This window comes from Simochromis diagramma, unplaced genomic scaffold (assembly GCF_900408965.1).
Source record: "Simochromis diagramma unplaced genomic scaffold, fSimDia1.1 OVJJ01000520.1, whole genome shotgun sequence".
Classification (NCBI taxonomy): domain Eukaryota; kingdom Metazoa; phylum Chordata; class Actinopteri; order Cichliformes; family Cichlidae; genus Simochromis; species Simochromis diagramma.
Window position 1 is genome coordinate 113,737 of NW_024387338.1, and position 24,761 is coordinate 138,497.

Sequence of the window (24,761 nt, forward strand, 5' to 3'; positions counted from 1 at the left end):
ACTTTGTTTATTTGCGATGTACATGCATTGCTGTTGTACACTCAAGTTTTTTTCCTTTTTTTTTTTTTTTTCTTTTTTTTTTTTTTTTGTTGATGAAAAGGCAATAAATAAATCTTTATAAAAAAACAAAAACAAAATATTTTCCTAAATTATTGGATCGGATATGGGAGAGAAATAAAAAATGTAACCCAATCCATTAAATATCACAAAAGCACCTCACAAAACTTGCCACATGGCATAGCCCAGGCAGTGACCTTAGCACGTCGGAGCAGTATTTGTCACATGATAGAGCAGCTGTTGCGTGCGAGACCTGTTGGCGGTGTGGCGTTACTTCACAATGAAAGCATTTGCAACCTCGCTACATGCTTTCAAACCGGCATTTCAGAAAGCTATCCCAGAGAAGTAAAGCAAGTGTGTAAGTTCATCTCTGAATGTTTGTGAAGCATTCCCACATTAAGCTTAACAACTGATATGTGGAGCTGAGACATCTGTGCGTTGTGATTGTTAAGTCTGACTATACAATGGATAGAGTCAAGTTTTACTTTGAAAAGAACAGTGTTGCAGGTTAAACAGATTCTTGGTTTGAGAAAAAAAAAAAAACTATGAAAAACACTTCCCCCCCCCCCCATACTTGTGTTAAGTTTTGTATCGAAATTATATAAAATTCAACTTAAGGTTAAATGTGATAGAAGCAGCTTACACTGACATTCATCTTGATAAAAGATGTCATGAAGCTGTGTTTGCATTGATTTGTACTGCTTTACACTCTGGATGTCTATTTATGTTAAACTTTAAGTATAAAAGGGTCCATTCTACAACTTGGGGTTTTTTTTAAGTTGTGAATTATAAACATTATTTTGTGCTGATATTGCACTTCTTTTGTCAGAATTCTTTCTTTCAGAAGAGTTTTAGAAATCTGCATAAAACATGCATTTTAAAATACGTTTTGAATATTACTTTAAATACTTAGATTTAAAGTTCTGCTAAAGGATTAAATAAAAAGATCAGTATTGCTGAACTGAACAGTATAAATGCACCTTAGAACACACATGCATCAACACTACATATGAGCGGGCGGAGGGAGGTTTGGAGTCTTCACACACCCCTGTTCTCTGCTGCCTGTTGGAGCGGGGAGGCTAGGAGGAGTTGGCCATCCGATTGGGGTCTGGAATGTGGGGCTTCCCTGCTGCTCCTGAGTCGGGGCAGTCTGCTTCTCTTCACCCCAGGGAAAAGGGTAACACTATCTGGGTCTGGGTGCAGTTTCCCCCCTCCAGGGGCAAGGGTACCTAGACCTGGGGTATAGAGTACGCTTGGGGAGTGTGATTGTGTGTACAGTGTCTCTTTATGTCTGTCTCCACGTTGGGTGAGTGTTGAGTAATTGAATATGAGAGAATGAGGGTGGGAATGGATGTCTGTATCTGTGTGTGCCTGTATGTCTGTGTCTATACAGTATGTCAGGTTGGGTATCAGACGCCACCTCTCTAGGGACATCTCAGGCCCTCCAAGGTATGGAGGCCTATCTTCGCCACCACTTCCCCTGCCAGTAGGCAGACGCCCTCAGACATTGGTGCGTTGGTGGTTCTTTGTGTCTGGGGTGGGCATCCAGGTACACACCAGCTCACTCCTTGGTGGCTGCTTGTCGGGGCCTGGAGCCTGGGGCTCACTCGGGCCACTTCGGGGGTGGGGTGCCCTCAGCCTGGGGCTCGGTCACTCTGGCCCAGCTGGCTGCCGGCGGAGCTCACGGGCACGTCACTGCAAACCCCCCTGGCTTCTGCTCCGCGGCTGCTGAGTGACCCCTCATCTGGGGCTCTCCTCAGCTCTTTCTGGGATAGTGACACGGCTGCCCCTCTGTTGGTCTTCCTTGGTCTCTTGTGTTCTGAGGGCCTCTGGATGTCTGGAGTTTTGATCTCCTCCATACCTGCTTCATGCCCTGGAGGACGGGTCTGTGGCTCCCCACACCCTCTAGCAGATCATTACATGAAGGAACCTTTTAAATACAAGCACGCTCATGTTCACAGGTGTACACACGGGTGCTCACACACACAAACTACACCCTTTTTGGCTCCTACCTCAAAGCACACTGTGCGCTGTCGATCTTATGTGCTGCACAATAATGTTTAATATTTAGTATTTGCTGTGATATTCCCATAGATCATCGTGATGTTGTTTATTATGTTGCTCTTTTTTTTTTCCCTTCTGCTCGTTTTCTCTTTTTTTCCTTTCTTAACAGGCAATCCAGGTGATCAATATATGTATTTTTTGTCTGCTTATTTTGTTTGTTTTTTGCCCTTTTTCCCCGTCCCTCAAAAAAAAAAAAAAAAAAAAAAAAGTATTGCTGAACTGCGAAATATTTTGGGTGCAGTGTATTTTTTGCATACGAGTGTAATAGAATAGCTTTAGTGTTTTGTCTTTTTAAATTTGGGTATGAACTTATACAAAATGCAGCAAGATATAAAAAAAAAAACAGTTTTATTGATTGTAAAATAGACTATATCGGATTCATATCGGTATCGGCAGATAGACAAATTTATGATATCGGTCTTGTATCGGACATAAAAAATTGGTATCGTGCCATCTCTACTTTATAATGGAATTACAATATACACACAAATATTGAAAGAAAGAGGTTAACAAAGGAAAAGGGGGATAGTTATAGAAATTAAGAAAGACAAAGGTATAGGAAGGTGTACAGCAAAAGAAAAATAGCAAAAGCAAAGGAAAAGACGTGTATGTGTGAGGAAGGATGAAAAAAAAGATTTGTATCTTGATCTAGTTTAGAATCAGGTAGTGCAGAGGATTAGTAAGGTAGAAGTGATGGCAGCTAGAAAGAGGATTAAAGGCAGTCCAGATGACATACTCGTATCAGTATGGCGATATCTAGGAGACAGAGCAGTGAACTTTCTGACCAGACTATTTAAAACAATCTTACAGGGTTAGGAGGTTGCTTGTTGAATGGAGTAGTATTATACTGTACTATACTGAGTTGCAGGGGTCTTTATCTTTCAATCTAAGGTACCCTACCAGAAGTTTGGTAGCTTGAGTGTCCTGCACAGCATCTTTGCTGTTCCTAGAACTGTGCTTTTCTGGACAGAGATCTCGAATGTTGTTCCTGGGATCTGCTGAAGCCAGCCGCCTAGCTTGCGAGTCACTTCATCAATTGCATTGAATACAACTGGGACCCCTGTTACCTTCACCCTACACATCTTCTCGAGCTCTTCTCCGAGCCCTTAGTATTTCACTAACATCTTATGTTCCTTCTTCCTGATGTTGCTGTCAGTATTGCTATGTCTATCACAAGCTATCCTCTATCCTCTGCTTGTCTACCACTACTATGTCTGGTTGGTTAGACATTACCATTTTTTCCGTCTGTATCTGGAAGTCCCGTTTTGATCTCACGACTTCCAAGCCATACTCAGCACAGATGTTTCTGTATACTATGCCGGCAACTTGGTTATAGCGTTCCATGTCTGCCTTGCCTGCTAGCATCTTGCACCCAGCTGTTATGCGGTGGATAGTCTTAGGGACTTTTTTAAACAGCCTGCACTGGGGGTCTTGTCTGGTGCGGGTAGACCCCAGCCTCTATGGATTGTTCTGAGAGCTTGTTTTGTGCTGCCATGATTAGTACTTCCGTGCTGTCTTTCAATCCAGCCACTAATACAATTTCTGGATGTCAGCCTATTCCTCATCTGCCGGTGATACATACAGTGCCTGTCCTTCAATGAGTGCTCCTCCTCTTGCTCCTTTTCCTTCTTGGGTTTTTGCTGCCTGAGGTATTCACTGAGCATGCAGTTGGTTGGGGCCATCTTCCTGATGTATTCATGGATGTTCACTGTCTCATCCTAGACTGTGGTGCTGACACTCACTAGTCCCCGGCCTCCCGGGTTCTGCTTAGCATACACCCCTCAGGGTGCTGGACTTGGGGTGAAACCCTCCATGCATGGTTGATGGAGCTTCCTTGTCTTGATGTCAGTGGCTTCTATCTCCTCCTTTGGCCAGCTTATTATCCTAGCAGGATACCTGATCACGATAGCCTGAATCTTGTTCTTACCGTTCAGCTGGCTCCTCAAGACTTGCCTGACCCTCTGCAGGTACTTGGTCACTGCAGCTTTCCTAGCAGCCTCTTTGTAGTTCCCATTTGCCTATGGGATTCACAGGTACATGTAGCTCTCCACATTGCCTGCGATGTTGCCTTCTGGTAGTTGGATCCCCTGAGTTCTGATTACCTGATGTCTCATTCACTCTCGGTATACAGCTTGATGTCATCCATGTACAGGAGGTAGCTGACAACTGCTCCATTCCATAGTCTGTATCCGTAGCCAGTCTTGATAATGAGCTAACTAAAGGGGTTCAGGCCTACGCAGAACAACAGTGGGGAGAGAGCATCTCCTTGGGAGATCCTGCACTTGATGGTCACTTGTGCTATGGGCTTGAAGTTGGCCTCTAGTGTTGTATGCCACATCCCCACTGAGTTCCTGATGAGTTCCTGAAGAAGCTTGAAATGTACTAAGGGCTCAGAGAAGAGCTCATGAAGATGTGGAGGGTGAAGGCAATAGTGGTCCCAGTGGTAATTCGAGCACCTAGTGCAGTGACCCCCGAAGCTAGGCAAGTGGCTCAAGCAGATCTAAGTATCAACATCCAAGATCTTTGTCCAGAAGAGTGCAGTCCTAGAATTAGCAAAGATATTGCACAGGACCCTCAAGCTGCAGGCCTCTGGAAGAGGACCCAAGCTTGAAGGATAGAATGCCCGCAGGGGCGAGAAGAGAATTATTTATTTTTAAAATTTTTATATGCATAATGAAATCTGGATTATCATTCTACAATTTCTTCTCTTACTGGCCATATTATATTAGATATAGTGTTTAGTTCAGTTTTGAAAGGTGCCTTCATAAACAAAAGGTGAATGAGAAATGGAAAGAATTTAACCAGGTGTGTTCACCTGGAGCTGAATTAGACAAACACTCCAAAGCTGAGGCTGTTTAGATGGTGATTAAAAGTCACAGAAGAATTCTTCACCCTCCTTACGCTAACACAGAGCAAAATCTGTTATGGTCTAGCATGTGGTCTCGGTTCTTGAGACGTTGAAATGCTGTGATAACTTTGTATATACATCTCCTGATTTGTGAATATCAATTAATTTTCCTCAAGTCTACACTGATTTCTTTTGGGGGAAATAATGTTGATCATAATATTTTTTTTTCTGAAATAATAGTACGTGCAAATATAAATAATCTGTGCTTTTTAAACAACACTAGTATATTTAGAAATGCCATATTGAAAATTCCTTGCTCTGTTAACAAAAAGCAGTGAAAAGAATGACAAAAACACCAAATGTAACTTTAACTGCCAATAGGTCACTAAACAATTCTATAAGGGTTAGCTGTGAAAAAAATCCAAGTAACACTATAAACAATCTGTGAAAAATTCTGAATTCTGACCTGAGGGTTTCTAGTGTACATTGAGAACTATCCAGTCCTGCAGACAGAAGCTTCATTCCTGAATCCTGTAGGTCATTGTTACTCAGGTCCAGCTCTTTCAGAGTAGAGGAGTGGAAGTTGACAACTGAGGACATAACTTCACAGCTTCTTTCCAAGAGGTTACAGCCACTCAGTCTGAAAAAAGAAAAATCACTTATCATTAAAATATGTCAAGAATTGTTCTCTGTCTTTCATGTGTGTGTGTGTGTGTGTCGTTGTGCTCTAAAATTCATGGTTAACCAAAAACCTTTAAATTCAAGCCTTGAGCAAAGTTAAACAAGCTCAATAAAAAGCTCAATAAAACAAAGTTGTCCCCCCCCGTTTCCTTTCTTTTTCTTAAAAAACAAAACAAAAAAAAAAAAAAATCAGCTTTTCGACTCAGAATCATGCTTTTAATGCACTGTTAAAGACATCTAAATGTATTAAAGGCACATGTTTATTTATTTATTTTATTCATTATTATTCTCATTATTCACATGAGTACATGTATAACAGAGCAATTTCAGAGCTGTGGACAAAACAGGACAGAGCAACACAACGGTCACCAACTCCTGCACCACTAGGAAAACCAACACAGACAAAGACCAAGGTCCCCCAACTGACTCCAATCGATAAAGATTTATACAATATTCCTATATTCAGTTTCCTGTCCATTCCTCATACATGCCACAATGTCACTGTCATCTGAGTATTTCTGCATGTGGCAGGACTCAAATGAAAATGCCACTGTATTTCAAGTCTGCTGCATAAAATGTCGAATGGAGAATGGAGAAAGGGTGTGGATGTGTGCATGTAGAGGTGAAGGATGTAAGGGAAGAGCATCATTCACTTCATTGTGTTGTTTGTACACACACTCTCTGAGATCAAGTTTGTCTTTGACATCAGTCTCAGTCAGTGTAGAACAGGGGTCGGCAACCCTGGGCACGCGTGCCACAGCTGGCACGAGAAGGGTTAACTGATGGCACGCCCATAGCTGGATTGGCCATCGGGCATACCGGTGATGGTGATTTTTTGTTTTTGTAACGGTATTGTTAGGTAATAAATATATAATCTTAAATGTTGTGACTGACTTCAAAACAATGTCGGACTCTGTAGTTTTCTCTGGTCCCCTCCCCAATCAGACCAGGAGTGACATGTTTAGCCGCATGTTCTCCTTAAATTGCTGGCTGTCTGAGTGGTGTCCCAGAAACGATGTGGGCTTCATAGATAATTGGCAAACCTTCTGGAGGAAACCTGGACTTGTTAGGAGAGACGGCATCCATCCCAATTTGGATGGAGCAGCTCTCATTTCTAGAAATATGGACAAATTTATTAAACCCCCCAAAATATGACTATCCAGAGTTGGGACCAGGAAGCAGAGTTGCAGTCCTACACGCCTCTCCGCAGCTTCTCTCCTCCTGCTACCCACCCCCAAAAACCCATCTCCATAGAGACTGTGTCAGCTCCCAAACAGACAAAAAAAAAAAACTAAAAACCAGCAACAAACAACTTAAACATAAACAATTACAAAGAAAGAACAATAAAGTATCCACATCTGAACCAAAGAGTAAAACAGTGAAATGTGGATTATTAAATATTAGGTCTCTCTCCTCCAAGTCTCTGTTAGTACATGACTTAATAATTGATCAACAAATTGATTTACTCTGCCTTACAGAAACCTGGTTGCAGCAGGATGATTATGTTAGTTTAGATGAATCAACACCCCCGAGTCATTCTAACTACCAGAAATCTTGAAGCACAGGCCGAGGGGGCGGTGTGGCAGCAATTTTTCACACCAGCCTATCAATTAATGAAAGACCAAGACAGACTTTTAATTCATTTGAAAGCCTGATGCTTAACATTGTCCACCCCAGCTGTGAAACTCAGAAACCAGTCTTACTTGTTATCATCTATCGTCCACCTGGGCCTTACACAGAGTTTCTGTCTGATTTCTCAGACTTTATATCTAATTTAGTTCTGAGCTCAGATAAAATAATTATTGTGGGTGATTTTAACATCCATGTAGATGCTAAAAATGACAGCCTCAACATGGCATTTAATCTGTTATTAGACTCAATTGGTTTCTCTCAAAATGTAAAAGAACCCACCCACCACTTTAATCACACTCTAGATCTTGTTTTAACATATGGCATAGAAACTGAACATTTAACAGTGTTTCCTGAAAACCCTCTCCTATCTGATCATTTCCTGATAACATTTACATTTACAATAATTGATTACACAGCGGTGGAGAGTAGACTTTATCAAAGTAGATGTCTTTCTGAAAGTGCTGTAACTAAGTTTAAGACTATAATCCACCCACTGTTATCATCTTCAATGCCCTGTACCAACATAGAGCAGAGCAGCTATCTGAACGCTACCCCAACAGAGGTCGATTATCTTGTTAATAATTTCACCTCCTCACTACGTACGACTCTGGATACTGTAGCTCCTGTGAAAACTAAGGTCTCTAATCAGAAGTACCTGACTCCGTGGTATAATTCTCAAACACGTACCCTAAAGCAGATGACTCGTAATCTGGAGAGGAAATGGCGTGTCACAAATTTAGAGGATCATCATTTAGCCTGGAGAAATAGTTTGCTGCTTTATAAGAAAGCCCTCCGCAAAGCCAGAACATCTTACTATTCATCACTGATTGAAGAAAATAAGAACAACCCCAGGTTTCTCTTCAGCACTGTAGCCAGGCTGACAAAAAGTCAGAGCTCTTTTGAGCCAACAATCCCTTTAATGTTAACTAGTAATGACTTCATGAACTTCTTCACAAATAAAATTTTTATCATTAGAGAAAAAATTACCAGTAATCATCCCACAGATGTAATATTATCTACAGCTACTCTTAGTACCATTGATGTTAAGTTAGACTCTTTTTCTCCAATTGATCTTTCTGAGTTAACTTCAATAATTACTTCCTCCAAGCCATCAACGTGTCTTTTAGACCCCATTCCTACAAAACTGCTCAAAGAAGTCCTGCCATTAATTAATTCTTCGATCTTAAATATGATCAACCTATCTCTAATGATCGGCTATGTACCACAGGCCTTCAAGCTAGCTGTAGTTAAACCTTTACTCAAAAAGCCATCTCTAGACCCAGCAGTCTTAGCTAATTATAGGCCAATCTCCAACCTTCCTTTCATATCAAAAATCCTTGAAAGAGTAGTTGTCAAACAGCTAACAGATCATCTGCAGAGGAATGGTTTATTTGAAGAGTTTCAGTCAGGTTTCAGAGCTCAGCACAGCACAGAAACAGCTTTAGTGAAGGTTACAAATGATCTTCTTATGGCCTCTGACAGTGGACTCATCTCTGTGCTTGTCCTGCTAGACCTTAGTGCAGCATTCGATACTGTCGACCATAATATCCTATTAGAGCGATTAGAACATGCTGTAGGTATTACAGGTACTGCACTGCAGTGGTTTGTATCATATCTATCTAATAGACTCCAATTTGTTCATGTAAATGGAGAGTCCTCTTCACACACTGAGGTTAATTATGGAGTTCCACAGGGTTCAGTGCTAGGACCAATTCTGTTTACATTATACATGCTTCCCCTAGGCAGTATCATTAGAAGACATAGCATACATTTTCACTGCTATGCAGATGACACCCAGCTTTATCTGTCCATGAAGCCAGATAACACACACCAATTAGTTAAACTGCAGGAATGTCTTAAAGACATAAAGACCTGGATGGCCGCTAACTTTCTGCTTCTTAATTTAGATAAAACTGAGGTTATTGTACTCGGCCCTGACAATCTTAGAAATATCAGATCTAACCAGATTCTTACTCTGGATGGCATTACCTTGGCCTCCAGTAAGAACCTTGGAGTCATTTTTGACCAGGACATGTCCTTCAATGCACATATTAAACAAATATGTAAGACTGCTTCCTTCCATTTGCGCAACATCTCTAAAGTTAGAAATATCCTGTCTCAGAGTGACGCTGAAAAACTAGTTCATGCATTTATTACTTCCAGGCTGGACTACTGTAATTCATTATTATCAGGATGTCCAAAATACTCACTGAAAAGCCTTCAGCTAATCCAAAATGCTGCAGCAAGAGTACTGACAGGGACTAGAAAGAGAGAGCATATTTCTCCGGTTTTGGCTTCCCTTCATTGGCTTCCTGTTAAATCCAGAATTGAATTCAAAATCCTGCTCCTCACATACAAGGTCTTAAATAATCAGGCCCCATCTTATCTTAATGACCTTGTAGTACCATATCACCCTATTAGAGCACTTCACTCTCGCTCTGCAGGCCTACTTGTTGTTCCTAGAGTATTTAAAAGTAGAATGGGAGGGAGAGCCTTCAGTTTTCAGGCCCCTCTTCTATGGAACCAGCTTCCAGTTTGGATTCAGGAGACAGACACTATCTCTACTTTCAAGATTAGGCTTAAAACTTTCCTTTTTGCTAAAGCATATAGTTAGGGCTGGACCAGGTGACCCTGAATCCTCCCTTAGTTATGCTGCAATAGACATAGGCTGCCGGGGGATTCCCATGATGCATTGAGTTTTTCCTTTCCAGTCACCTTTCTCACTCACTATGTATTAACAGACCTCTCTGCATTGAATCATATCCGTTATTAACCTCTGTCTCTCTTCCACAGCATGTCTTTATCCTGTCTTCCTTCTCTCACCCCAACCGGTCGCAGCAGATGGCCGCCCCTCCCTGAGCCTGGTTCTGCTGGAGGTTTCTTCCTGTTAAAAGGGAGTTTTTCCTTCCCACTGTTGCCAAAGTGCTTGCTCATAGGGGGTCATATGATTGTTGGGTTTTTCTCTGTATCTATGAAGCGCCTTGAGGCGACTTATGTTGTGATTTGGCGCTATATAAATAAAATTGAATTGAATTGAAATGAAATGCTTATATGCTGATTATATTGGTTTATATAAGAGAGGCCCAGACTCCAGAGCAAGTATATAAATACCTAGGCTTCCGTTTGTGCTTCAAACCTGAGGTTGTGTGTTTTGTGTTCAGGTCTCCATATTCCGGGTATGTAAAATAAAGATAATTTTTTTTAAAGTAAAAAGAACACTTTTGAGTTGTGTCTTTCTTGGCCCTAAAGAATCCAAAAGAACAGGATTTAATACTATAAACAATGAAAGGTGGTGGGGATTGGCCAGATGCTGGCCGATGTGTAAAAATAACTCTTGGTGGTGGCTGTGGCGGAGCTTTCACAGAAGCTTGCAGGTGGATGAGGGAAAGGGGAGGCAGGAGGAGGAGAGACCCAAGGCGGTTGCTGTCAGATGAACTGAACTTCAAGTAAGAAGTTATGACCTGCAGTCTATCTGGGTCAGATATAAACTAAGTTTAGGTGTAGTTTACTTTCGTTGTGCTGAATTTTTAAAGTCAGTTACAACAACACGTACTGCGTACTAGATAGCATGACGGAGTTTTTATACAGCCAACGGCTGGGTGGGTGCTATGATGTTACTGATAGTGAACTTTATTTCATTCATAAGGTTAGTTATTAGAGTTACCATCCGGTAAAAAAACGGAATCGTCTCGTATTCAGAGAAAATATTACACGTTTCGTATTGAGGTGAAAAGGAACGCACTTTGTCCTGTACTTCAGCTAAAATGGAAAAAGACACAAAGCTGGAGTTATTCTGCGTCTTTACGCTGCAGCTGTTTCTTCTTCTCTCATTCTCTCCCCCTCCCTCTCCTGTTGCTACTTCCCCAAAGCTGAGGGTACTTGTTTGTTTGTCGCCCACTTTGCGCCAGAAACAGGAAACCAGCAGAGGTTGCATTAAACAACAGCAGCATGTTTAAGCTTGATCAGCTGTTGTTAGAATTTATTTAATATTACTTTCTAGTATCAGCTGATGTTTGCTGGAGCCACAGCTGTAAGCTGATGGCCATGATATAGGTTTGGATATGTGGTGTGAGTGAAACATGAAGATGAAACAGGTTTACCTTTTAGGTGACATGAATGAGTTGAAGGGAAGTTATGAACTGTTTTTGAGAGACAAATAACACCAGGATCCTTTTCTAAGTAGCTGACAGCTGGTAACTGTGCAGGGGCGGGTCTAGCAAAGTTTTGCCAGGGGGGCAGGTAGGGCATTAACAGGGAAAAGGGGGGCACAAAGAAATACTTTTCTTTCTTATTCGCATTTAATATCTAGCTTTTAATAAATAATTATCTGACTCTTACAACTAAAGTTTTTATCTGATTTAAAATGTATAAAAATCATACATATACCAACAAGACAGTGTACATAACTGTCACAACAGCGTTTGTTTTCATTCAAAGGCTTTGTGGCTTTTCCTATAATACCTGGTGGGCCAGTCTCTAGTCAAAATGCCCCGGCTGATTTTTTTGTCCCAGTCCAGCCCTGGGCACGACAGGCAGTGAATTAATCTGAGAAGGTGCATTTAAAAAAAAAAAAAAAAAAAAAAAAAAAAAATGGCCGGGCCAGCAGTGCACATCACAAATTAACTCGCATAGACACATTAGTTGTGCCGCTTCTTAATGACGGTATCTTAGCTAACAACCCCAACTACCAGATTCAACTTGTAAATGGCTAAAAAAAAATTTAAATATTCCGACACTTCAAATGCTTCAGGAGCTGTTCGCTCAGCGCAGCATCAACACCATGGAAATACACGGATACAGCCGTAGACTCGAGACAGAACTCACACTCTGTGGGCATCAAAGTTTGCAGAACTACGAACGCAGCTGGAATCCATAGCTGTGCGTGTTCATGGAGCTTCCTTTTTCACATGCTGGACATCACTACCTGACAAGTTTAACTGTGTTCAGAACATTACAGAGGCCTCATTGACAGTATTTGGCTCTACATATCTGTGTGAGCTGGTTTTCTCTCACACAAAGAGAGTCCTCAGGTAGCCGTCTGAATGCTGGACACTCGGAGACCTGTGTCTCTGAGTGGGAGACCAGAGATCACATTAACATGTGTATCCCTGTATTAACAAACATGGCATATTGGCCCAGTTTATTTTTCTTATCATTGTTGCGAGGAGACCATAAATGGCATTTGCATTTTCTGTTGTACAGTTCATTTGCTGTTATGGAGTTCTTGTTATGGATAAAAAGTGTCTTTTTTTTGTTTCAAAATAGCTGATACCTATTCTCTGATAGCTGCCAACATCTGCGAACAAATATAATTCTATAAAGTTGGTCTAAATAGTGTGTAACTGTTAGTATAGAGCATTACTAAATTTATTGCTAATGCAATCATATGGCACACTGACTTCTGAGGACGCTTTAGATGGCACTCATCATCAGAAAGGTTGTCGACCCCTGGTGTAGAATCAGCCATTCCAAGGTTTTCATTCTATGTGATTTAAGGGCCACTGGTCTGTAGTCGTTTAGTGTATCTGGATACTTTATTTTTGGTACTGGCAAAACATGTATGTGTATGTAATACTGTTTTCCATAGTGCCAGCAGTAGTCCCCAGCTATATACTCGAGTTAAAGATCATGTGGAGAAGCTGACATAGTTGGGCAACACAGTCCTTAAGCAGCCTTGGACACAAACCATCTGGGCCAGCAGCCTTGCCAGAGGATAGTATTCCTATCTCCAATCTCAATGCTGTTTCTGTGATAGACCAGGTTGGAGGCATAGGTGTGAGAGAGAAAGTAGCTGCCACATGGGAGATGCAAGATGCGAGTAGGGGAAGCTGTGGTGGAGAAGCACACTTGCGGAGGACAATTAGAAGAAGCCGGCTGAGGAGAAGCAGTGGAAGTGGGTGTGGCCACGGAGTCAGAGGTGATATAGAATCCTCTCCACACCTCACGGATGCTGCTGTATTGTAGATTCCATTCAATGTTTTTTTGTATTCCACTTTTGCTATTTTTAATCTCTTCACCAGCTGATGTTGCACCTGTTTGAACCAATCTTTGTCACCATCTCTAAAAGTGACCTTTTCTGGTTGAGGATTTGTCTATATGTTACTTGTGTTCCACGGTTTGTTGTTGTGGAAACAGCATACAATCTTTGTTGGTACAATTGTGTCTCCACAGAAGTTGATGTACTCTGTTCTACAAAGTGGCGGCAAGGTAGTAACATTGTCAGCTTTACTGACATTGGCATACTGCAGATTAAGGGTTTTATTTTCTCGTGTAGGACAGTCAACAAATGATGTGTATCCAATCAGGTGGAACGAGAGGGAAACATGGTTGAAGTCTGTGATATTATGTTTAGTCTGTATCCTTGCAACAGTTTCAGGGTGGACTTTGCGTTACAATTCAGCTGTTGAGTTGCGTGAAACGTAGGCAAATATTGTTATTGTATGACTGAATTTTCTTGGTATAATATAATCACATACCAACTGCCATCAAGATGTACATAGACACCATTCCTAGAAGACTCGACAAAATTTAACCAAATCTTAAAAATGATCAATTAACCTGCATCGATGGATAATGTACCAGAGGCCTTTAAGATTTCCACAACTGAACCATTGCTGAAAAACCTTTTACTCGTCCCACCTGTCTAGGCTAATTCTGGGACAATCTCGAACCTTTCGTTTATATTTAAAAGAGCAGTTAAACTGATCATCTTTATAAGAATGGTTTGTCTAAAGGTTACAAATGATCTTTTTATGAACTCTGACTGTAGACTCACCTTTATTCTTGTCGCGTTCAACCCCAGTGCTGTGATATTTCACTATAGAAATTCGAATATGCCATAGGTATTGGACGGTCCTGCGCTGAAGGGGTTTGAATCACATCTATCTAATAAACTCAGATTTGTTAATGTGAATTGGGAGTCTTCTTCACATTGAGTTCCACATGTTCTGTGATGGGATCAGTTCTATTTACATTATCCATGCCTTCCTTCGGCAGTATTATTAAAAAAAAACAAAAAAAAACATAAGATACATTTTTATTGTTATGCAGATGATATCCAGCTGTGTCTACTCATGAAGACAGAAGATACAAACCAATAAAGTTAAACTACATGAATGTCTTAAAGTCAAGTGTGTGAATTTAAAACCTGAGGCACAGGGGGCTGAGTGTTCAGACCTGTTCTTATTTTGGTAAAATGGCTTATGGAGGTGCTTGGTCTTGACAACTGAACTAATCTGAAGGAAGTGTACCAAAGTGGTCTGGAAAAAGATAAAAAAATATTTCTCCAGGAGCACTATTGATAACATTTCTTGATGACAGGGACAAAATGAATGTATTGTATAATGAGTAGCTGGATAAATAGATTTTTTTTTTCCATGAATCAGTACATTTTTTCTTATATCCAGCAACAGGAACCTTTAAATAGAAAAACAAATATGATTTTGTTCATCAGCCTGGGTGGGTCATATGGAGTACTTGCACTTTCTACTGTTATGAAACACTAGAACTAAAACTTACTTGACTGTGATTACATCATTATATTCAAAAATTTGACATTTTTAACAGGATTAGATTTTGATTTGCATGACTTTCTTCTTAAATAGCTTTAACATTTTAGAAATAAAAAGAGGATATTTACTTACACAGCTTTGTTGGAGGCTTTGACCACTGGCAGCAGCCTTAGAAGAGCCTCCTCAGAGGCTGAGAATTTCTTTAAGTCAAATTCATCCAGATCTTTTTCGGATGACAGTAAAATGAAGACCAGAGCTGACCACTGAGCAGGAGACAGCTCATCTGTGGAGAGAAGTCCTGAACTCAGGCACTGTTGGATCTCCTCCACTAGAGAACTATCATTCAGTTCATTCAGACAGTGGAACAGATTGATGCTTTTCTCTGCAGACAGATTCTCATTGATCATCTTCTTGATGTACTGAACTGTTTCCTGATTGGTCTGTGAGCTGTTTTCTGTCTGTATCAGCAGGCCTCGCAGGAGACTTTGGTTGGTCTGGAGTGAAAAACCCACGAGGAAGCGCAGGAACAAGTCCAGGTGTCCAATTGGACTCTGTAAGGCCTTGCCCACAGCACTCTGGTAGAAGAATGTAGGCTCGCTTGTTTCAGACGTCTGGGAGGTTGTTTGTTGTTTTTCCAGTAGATTTACTCCAGAATTGATAAAGGTCAGATGGACATGAAGAGCAGCCAGAAACTCCTGAACACTTAAATGAATGAAGCAAAACACCTTGTCTTGATACAGCCCTCTTTCCTCTTTAAATACTTGTGTGAACACTCCCGAGTACACTGAGGCTGCTTTGATATCGATGCCACACTCCGTCAGGTCTGATTCATAGAAGATCAGCTTTCCTTTCTGCAGCTGATCAAAAGCCAGTTTTCCCAGAGAATCAATCATCTTCCTGTTCTCTGGAGTCCAGTGTGGATCTGTCTCAGCTCCTCCATCATACTTGACCGTCTTCACTTTGGCCTGAACCACCAGGAAGTGGATGTACATCTCAGTCAGGGTCTTGGGCAACCGTTCTCCCTCTCCGGTTTTCAGCACATCCTCCAGAACTGTAGCAGTGATCCAGCAGAAGACTGGGATGTGGCACATGATGTGGAGACTTCGTGATGTCTTGATGTGGGAGATGATCCTTTTTCTCTGCTTCCTATCTCTAAATCTCTTCTTAAAGTACTCCTCCTTCTGTTGATCAGTGAACCCCATGACATCTGTCACCATATCAACACATTGTGGAGGGATGAGATGGGCTGCTGCAGGTCGTGTGGTTATCCAGATGTGAGCAGAGGAAAAAAGGTTCCCCCTGATGAGATTTACAAGCAGAACATTTACTGAAGTGTACTCTGTAATATCAGTCAGGGTTGCTGTGTTGTTGAAGTCCAAAGGAAGTCGACACTCATCCAAACCATCAAAGATGAACACAACCTGGAAGTCTTCAAACCTCCAAATTCCTGCTTCTTTGGTTTCAGTAAAGTAGTAATGAACAAGTTCCACCAAGCTAAACTTTTCCTCTTTCAGCACATTCAGCTCTCTGAAAGTGAATGGAAATATAAACTGGATGTCCTGGTTGGCTTTGCCTTCAGCCCAGTCGAGGGTGTATTTCTGTGTTAAGACTGTTTTCCCAATGCCAGCCACACCCTTTGTCAGCACTGTTCTGATTGGTGTAACTCTTCCAGATGAAGGTTTAAAGATGTCCTCTTGTCTGACTGTTGTTTCTGGTCTGTCTGGTTTCCTGGATGCTGTTTCAATCTGTCTGACCTCATGCTCATCATTGACCTCTGCAGTCCCTCCCTCTGTGATGTAGAGCTCTGTGTAGATCTCATTCAGAAGGGTTGGGTTTCCTGCTTTAGCGATCCCCTCAAACACACACTGGAACTTCTTCTGCAGATTAGATTTAATTTCATGCTGGCTCCACTTGTAATCCCTAGTGCAAGTTCCTGAAAGAAACAATAGATTAAAAAGAAAAAAAAAAACACACACACACACACACACACACACACACACTTAAATAAAGGAATCTTCTTACGGCTCTGTAGATGATCAGCCAGCTTCTTATATTTCATTTTCCTCAGGAAGTACATTGTGATCTCAACAAATGCCTTTCTGCTCGACTTCTGCTCATCACCTTCATCTTCCCTCTGACTCTCTAAGGCTTCCGTATAATCCGGACTCAGAACCTTCTGGATCTTGCCCAGCTCATTCTTCACAAAGGTGATGATGTTTTCCTCCAGAAGCTAGAACAGAATGCTACATGAATCATCCAGTCACTCTGCAACCTCAATCGGGGTGAAGGGAAAGAGAAGAGAGACAACCCATAGAGACCCAGGAGCATCAAATCAAATAAAACACAAACAGAAAAGATTAAAGGATTAAATTAAGTTAAATGAGATGGCATAGGTAGAGAAACACCTGTGGATTAAAAAGAAGGCAGTGAAGAACAAAAGCTCAGTGCATCACAGGAAATCCCCTTTCAGCCTGAGCTTATAGCAACACAATTAAGGGATAGTTTATGATATCCATAGGTTGTCATTGTTGTGTGTTGGTTCACCTCTGCTGCATTTTTCCCCATTAATGTCCAGTGCAAACATTCGGCAAAACATCTTTAGATCACTGCAGTGCAGTGCAAGAACTAGAAACAACATGCAATACTCACAACTAACCAAAGAAAAAAAAAAATACAGAGCCCTAACAGAAAAATAAAAAATAGTATATTTCTATATGCCAGCTTCACAGTGTGAAGTTGGATGCCATCTCTCATAGGGATGGGTACTGATATCCCCCAAGAACCTTCTGCTACCTGCCAGTGTAGCAGAAATGATGACGGATGATGATGGCAGCAGCAGCCATTCTTCTCTGGGTGAGTAGCTTAATGTTGTTTGTTTGTAATTTATGTTGAGTAGGCTAACCATGTGTGGTGGGGCGTGGCCGGCGGTGCCATGCAGGGAGGGCGGACGCACCTGCAAGGCATCCTTAATCACGTCCGCCAAGTTAAAAACACGAGGTTGGGTGGTTGTGGTGTGAGGTGATGGAAATAAAATGGCTTTAAACACTGATCCCTGGACCCGCCGTGTCTTATTCTCACCACACTGGTGCCGAAACCCAGGAGGCGGCATGGCGGGTACTTACCAGAGCCAGGGAAGGGAAGAGCTGGCCGAGATGGTGGCCGAAATGGCGGCCACCCAGCGGGAGCAGGCGGCGGAGGTGCGTCGCCAACAGGAAGAGCTGCGGAAGGAGAGCGAACGCCACCTGGGGAAGATGGCAGAGCTGGCCGCGCTGCTCCAGGCCTGGGCGACCTCGACGCCGCCACCCCCACCGGGGTATACTGACTGTGGGAAAGCGGTGGAGGAGCTGTGTGGGGCACCTCGGCAGCTGGAGGTGGTGGACGAGTCAAGCGGGGGTCCGAGCCTGCCGGAGGAGGAGGAACAGCCGGGTGAAGGGCTGCTCCTGCCGGGAGCGGTGGAGGAGCCGCTCCAATCGGAGGCGGAGGACGAGGCGGGCGAGGGTCTGCGCCGGCTGGAAGGAGAGGCGGCAGCAACAGCCGCAGCCGCGGAGGCGGTGCCCGAGGAGCCGCTCCAGCCGGGAGAGGCGGCGCCCGAGGAGCCGCGGGATATGGTCGGAGGTGCCCGTGCTAGGGGAGTCCGCGTCACCGAAGCTCGAGGTCGGCGGGCGGAGCAGAGCGGCCTCGCCTCCCCCGGAGTCCGGCGTGTGGTGTGGTCCGGCGTGCTGGACACCTGCCCAGCCGCCCATGAGCCCCGGCTCAATGTCACGCCGGCTGCGCCGCTGCTTGCCACATGGGTGGCCTCCGGTCCAGCTCCAGGGCTGCCATTGGATTCGTGGGTGACCCCCGGGCCCACCTCATCACCGGCGCCGCTGGATGAGTGGGCGGCCACCAGAACAGACACCTCCGTCTCGCTAGGCCAGGGCCCGCGGGTGCCGACGGTCCGGGCTGATCCCCTCTCCCGCTCGCGGTGGGGGGGGAGTAGGTTCGGCCGGATGGCTCCCCGGCCTCAGTTGGGCAATGGGGGTATGTGGTGGGGTGTGGCCGGCGGTGCCGTGCAGGGAGGGCGGACGCACCTGCACGGCATCCTTAATCACGTCCGCCAAGTTAAAAACACGAGGACTCAGGGGTTGGGTGGTTGTGGTGTGAGGTGATGGAAATAAAATGGCTTTAAACACTGATCCCTGGACCCGCCGTGCCTTATTCTCACCACACCATGTTATTAAATTAATGCATGTAAGGTGAACTAGCAAACACAATCGTAGTTACATGCGGCTGTCTTCTTGTTTGATGGCAGATACTCCCTTCACCCTGGCCAAAAAGGCTAAAATGACCAAAGAAAAAGAGGGAAAAAGCTAAACATGAGAGGTTTTTGGACAAAGTTTGTGTTTTTGTTTAAGCACTGCTTCCAGCCAAGAGTGATACCATATATGCCCTATAGCTGCAGAAAAGGCTAACATTGTTATATTTTTACAAAAAAAAAAAAAAACAAAAAAAGACAAAAAAAAAACAAACAATTAAACATGAGAGGTTTTAGGACAAAGTTTGTGTTTTCCATTTTTTAAGCACCGGTTCCAAACAAAGGAGGTATGTTGTATCAATAGAAAAGGCTAACTTGGTTATCATTTTGCGGAAAAAAAGGAGACTGCTAAAAGTAAAAACATAATAGGTTTTTGGACAAAGTTTGTGTTCTTCATTCTTTAACCCTTTAAGACCTACCATAGTACCAAGGCCGCCAGAGTTTATATTATATTTTTACATGTTGTGGAGCCATTTTTGGGAGCATTTCAAGTTGATATACATCAATACAACCATTATAGTCCAAATTTTAATAATATGTATGCATTAAGTGCATAGTAATTACATACATTGCAAAAAAAATTGCAATAAACTACAAAAAAAATTTGAAAATCATTTTTGTTTTTTTAACATATATTTCTAGTTAGAGAAATTTAAGAGGCTTAACCCTCAAAACTGTAAATACAAAAAAGTTGCACAAAATAGTTTCCCATCACAGGAAATTTATTTCAAGTGTCTTCATAGTTTTATTTTTGAAATACATGTTTTTTTTATATACTGCAGGACAAACGAAAATAAATATTATAATGCAAATTTGCAAAAAAACAGCATATGCATCAAAATGAACTATTTCCAGCAGTGCAATATGAGTCTTAAGCATCCCAGAAACGACACAGAAAGTCATAAAGTCAAACATAACTTTTAAAAACACCAGTATAGGCTCATAAGGCCCTGATGGTAAAAAACTACATTTCCGCAAAATGACATCACTTCCGGTTTTGGGCAGGTCATGGCGGACATGCGATAGTTCGCGCTGATGGACGTAGGAAGTGTTAAGAAGAACTAATCGGATCAGCAAAGCGTGTTTCTGGAATATTATGTTTTTGTTGCTGCAAGTGGTTTTTATGCAGTTTTTGCAAAGCTATGTGTGGAAGGAAACTGTGACCTAGGACATGCTGATGGCATAAGATGTAAGTACAACTCCTCTGGTTTCATATTCAAAAAAAATTATTGCACTAGCTTACGTGGTTGCAGTGCTACCGGGATTTAAAAATAGTTACGCAAAACGGAGCGTGCCCACTCCGACCGGCTTTAAAGGGTTAAGCACCGGTTCGAGCACCGTTTAAGCACTGGCACCGTTTCAAAAGTACCGGTTTGGATAAAACCTAAACGATACCCATCCCTAATCTCTCATGACTAGGATATGGTTTATCTCCAATGTTTTCCAATAATCTACAGTGCTGTGAAAAATTACTCTTAAGCAAAACCAAACACTGACAGCTCTTCAAGTTTTAAAACGTTTTATATTCAAACAAGTAACAAGGTAAATATTGTGCTACTGGATCTGTTCCAGAGTTGCAGAGCAACAGATCTTGCCTGTTATCACTAACAGGCAAGATCTGTTAGTGATAAGGTGAATCTTGATGATGAAGGGGATCATCATCATCACCTTTATTTATAAAGCACTTTAAAACAGCTTACCTGACACAAAATGTTTTACATATAAATCAAAGCCAAATAAGAGAAAAAGCAAAATAATTAATAAAATAACTAATTTAATTACAAGTCTCAATGAGGTCAAAAGCTAAAGAATAAAAATTTGTTTTAAGATGTGTTTTAAAAGTGGAGCGTGAAGGGGTCTCTCTATTGTGCAAGGGCAAGTTATTCCATAATTTAGGAGCCACGATAGAAAAGGCCCTGTCCCCTCCAAGCTTCCTTCTGGATTTCGGTACTTCCAGGAGCAGCTGGTCAGCTGACCTAAGAGAGTGACGGGGTGGGGGGGTTCCAAATTCATGGGCTGCATCCTCCTGAGGCCGCATTTGTAGGCCGATTACGTCACAGCGACGCGGCTGGCCAAATTTGTAGACTCCTCCAAATGCGGTTGACAAATGCTTCCTCCTTTTCCCCAGATTTGAAAGATGGGTAGGGTGTATCCTTCATGACCCACCATATCTCAGAATTCATAGCGCGGCCCAGCCAATTGCAGTTTCCAACAATGGCGGCAGCTACTTAGTTTTAATATTACTCTTATTCTTTCTGGATCACAAATTACATTTTTAACATATTTTCAGGCGAGAATGTAGCTGTGTAAACTTCAAATATCTGCTCGGTTTATCAAGACATCACATACTTGCAAAAGTGCTCCCAATGTTTTGGAGACGTCTGTTACCCACTAGCTCCATAGCTAGCCAGCTCACTAAAGCCAGCGAAAACAGCGAGCTACCGGCACATCGTTTTAAAACCCCATTTTTCGCTACTCAGGTTAAACATGATAAATATAGGTCATTTATATAACTTAAAAATGTTATTGTTTGGCTTTTTTCAGTGTTTTATTTATTTGTGAGTAAACCAGTTTGGCTGAGATTAAAAGTTCTAAAGTTTTCACACTGCTGAATAAACGTCAAATGGAAAACCGATTAAAGAAATAAATGAAATAAATGCATGGATCACTGTTTCGAGGTGCTGCCTAGAAAGATTTCACTCTTGCCAGTCGCTTTAAATGATAAAAGCTGGACTTCACTGCTCTAATTTGGCTGGCCAATTTAAAAAAAAAAAAAAAAAAAAAAAAAAAAGAACAAAAAAAAAAAAACCCACCACTGTCCAACTTAAAACCTAGGTCAGAAACAACAGGTTTAAAATAAACTTCCAAGGGTCCCAAATCAACAGAGGAAGGCTCACAGGGACCACTGGGTCCAAACACCAACACCTCTGTTTTCTTTTTATAAAAAGGTTATTTAAAAGGTTTAAAGCCAACCAAACTTTAATATCATCTAGACATGTCAAGAGAGGTTTCATGGAGATACCATCCTTCTGTTTTAATGGCAAATAAATTTGGCAGTCACCGGTGTTAGGTTGAAATAGTTAAATGTTGCCACTGTGTTACTTACATTTGTAAGCCTTGCCTTAAACTGTATGATCAAAGACATTCTTCTGTTTCTATCCTCCTCCCTAGCCTGTTGAATGGGTAATTAGCTATAGTGTTTAACTACAGGCACATCCTATGTGAAGGTTCGGTTTCTGTTCTTATGTAGTGAGGATGTTTACTTCTTGCCATTTATGACCTCACCTGTGTTTGTGTATAGTAGACCGTTACAGTAATTGAGCCATATACATCGTAAGGGAGATGACCCTTTCGTGATCAGCAGGAAGTCACACAAACGCACCCCCCATTCACACACACTCACTCACGTGCAACTACCAGAAGGTACCATCTGTGCAGTCTGCAATTTTGTTGAAGAAAGATGTTGAATCTATTTAATTATTGTAGGAAAATAATTGATTTCTGTGCTTTTTTTTTTTTTTTTTTTTTTTTTTTTTAAAACACGTGCATTAAAAAAAGTCGATTACATTGATTAAGCATCATCAGGCGGCGGGTGGGGAGGTGGTTCCCTATTTTTTTTGCTGGGAGTTGGCAACCCTATTAGTTAGGTTGTTTAGTATTTCTGCTAATCACTGTTTAGAATACCAGAACACGGAGGATGGTGTAGATTTAAGTTTATTAGATTGATCAGTATTGCTCAACTATGACATATTTTGGGTGCAGTGTTTTTTTTTGCATACAGGTATAAAGGTGCCATCTCTAGTCCTGACCAACCACTTCAGAAGCAAAAGGTGAGTGGAAAAGATATACCAAAGACCTGACAAGCCTGGGAACTACGAAACTTCTAATAACCAAAGTAAATCTATAGAGATGATTTCATTTATTATGGAAAAAAGTTCTGAAAGTTTCTGAGGCTGGTGACTGATGAATTTATCCTCAGCAGCAGAGGTGACTCGGTCTTCCTTTCCTGGGACGGTCCTCATGTGAGCCAGTCTTGTTGTAGCGCTTGATAATTTTTGCAACTGCACTTGGGGACACATTCAAAGTGTCAGTTCTTAAAGTAATGATGGACTGTTGTTCTCTATACTTAGAATTCATATTATGGCAAGAACTAATCAGCTAACAGTTTTCAAATAGGTTGGAACAATACCTGACAGCCTAAGCTTCTACATAGCACAACTGATGGTCTCAACCCCATTAAGAAGGCAAGAAATTCCACAAATGAACCATGACAAGAAACAAGTGTAAGTGAAAACCTTACACAGGTGACTGAAGCTCATTGAGAAAAGACCAAGGGTTTATAGTGCCAAAGGGTGGATACTTTGACATCTTTCTTCATATACAGTGGCTTGCAAAAATATTCGGCCCCCTTGAACTTTCCCACATTTTGTCACATTACAGCCACAAACATGAATCAATTTTATTGGAATTCCACGTGAAAGACCAACACAAAGTGGTGTACACGTGAGAAGTGGAACGAAAATCATACATGATTCCAAATATTTTTTACAAATAAATAACTGCAAAGTGGGGTGTGCGTTATTATTCAGCCCCCTTTGGTCTGAGTGCAGTCAGTTGCCCATAGACATTGCCTGATGAGTGCTAATGACTAAATAGAGTGATTACTGTGTGTAATCTAATGTCAGTACAAATACAGCTGCTCTGTGACGGCCTCAGAGATTGTCCAAGAGAATATTGGGAGCAACAACACCATGAAGTTCAAAGAACACACCAGACAGGTCAGGGATTAAGTTATCGAGAAATTTAAAGCAGGCTTAGGCTACAAAAAGATTTCCCAAGCCTTGAACATCCCACAGAGCACTGTTCAAGCGACTATTCGGAAATGGAAGGAGTATGGCACAACTGTAAACCTACCAAGACAAGGCCGTCCACCTAAACTCACAGGCCGAACAAGGAGCGCGCTGATCTGAAATGCAGCCAAGAGGCCCATGGTGACTCTGGACGGGCTGCAGAGATCTACAGCTCAGGTGGGGGAATCTGTCCATAGGACAACTATTAGTCGTGCACTGCACAAAGTTGGCCTTTATGGAAGAGTGGCAAGAAGAAAGCCATTGTTAACAACTGGGGGTGCTTCTCTTCAGCAGGGACAGGGAAGCTGCTCAGAGTTGATGGGAAGATGGATGGAGCCAAATACAGGGCAATCTTAGAAGAAAACCTCTTGGAGTCTGCAAAAGACTTGAGACTGGGGCGGAGGTTCACCTTCCAGCAGGACAACGACCCTAAACATAAAGCCAGGGCAACAATGGAATGGTTTAAAACAAAACATATCCATGTGTTAGAATGGCCCAGTCAAAGTCCAGATCTAAATCCAATCGAGAATCTGTGGCAAGATCTGAAAACTGCTGTTCACAAACGCTGTCCATCTAATCTGAATGAGTTGGAGCTGTTTTGCAAAGAAGAATGGGCAAGGATTTCAGTCTCTAGATGTGCAAAGCTGGAGACATACCCTAAAAGACTGGCAGCTGTAATTGCAACAAAAGCTTGTTCTACAAAGTATTGACTCAGGGGGCTGAATAATTACACACACCCCACTTTTCAGTTATTTATTTGTAAAAAAATGTTTGGAATCATGTATGATTTTCGTTCCACTTCTCACGTGTACATCACTTTGTAT

The 24,761-nt window shown here is 42.0% G+C and overlaps 1 protein-coding gene across 5 annotated transcripts in view; it reads right to left on the bottom strand.

Annotated features, from left to right (window-relative positions):
* Positions 1-24,761, bottom strand: part of LOC120718210 (NLR family CARD domain-containing protein 3-like) — a 104,186-nt gene that overhangs the window by 13,529 nt on the left and 65,896 nt on the right. For 4 of the 5 annotated variants that reach the window (XM_040006637.1, XM_040006635.1, XM_040006636.1 and 1 more), the window contains 3 exons: positions 16,816-17,023; positions 14,926-16,726; positions 5,436-5,609 (listed from right to left, as the gene is read on the bottom strand). In XM_040006637.1, the coding sequence (XP_039862571.1) occupies positions 5,436-5,609; positions 14,926-16,726; positions 16,816-17,023 (2,183 nt within the window). Of the gene's footprint in view, positions 1-5,435; positions 5,610-14,925; positions 16,727-16,815; positions 17,747-18,863; positions 19,069-24,761 lie in introns of those variants that run through there. The other variant, XM_040006638.1, reaches the window with a different exon arrangement.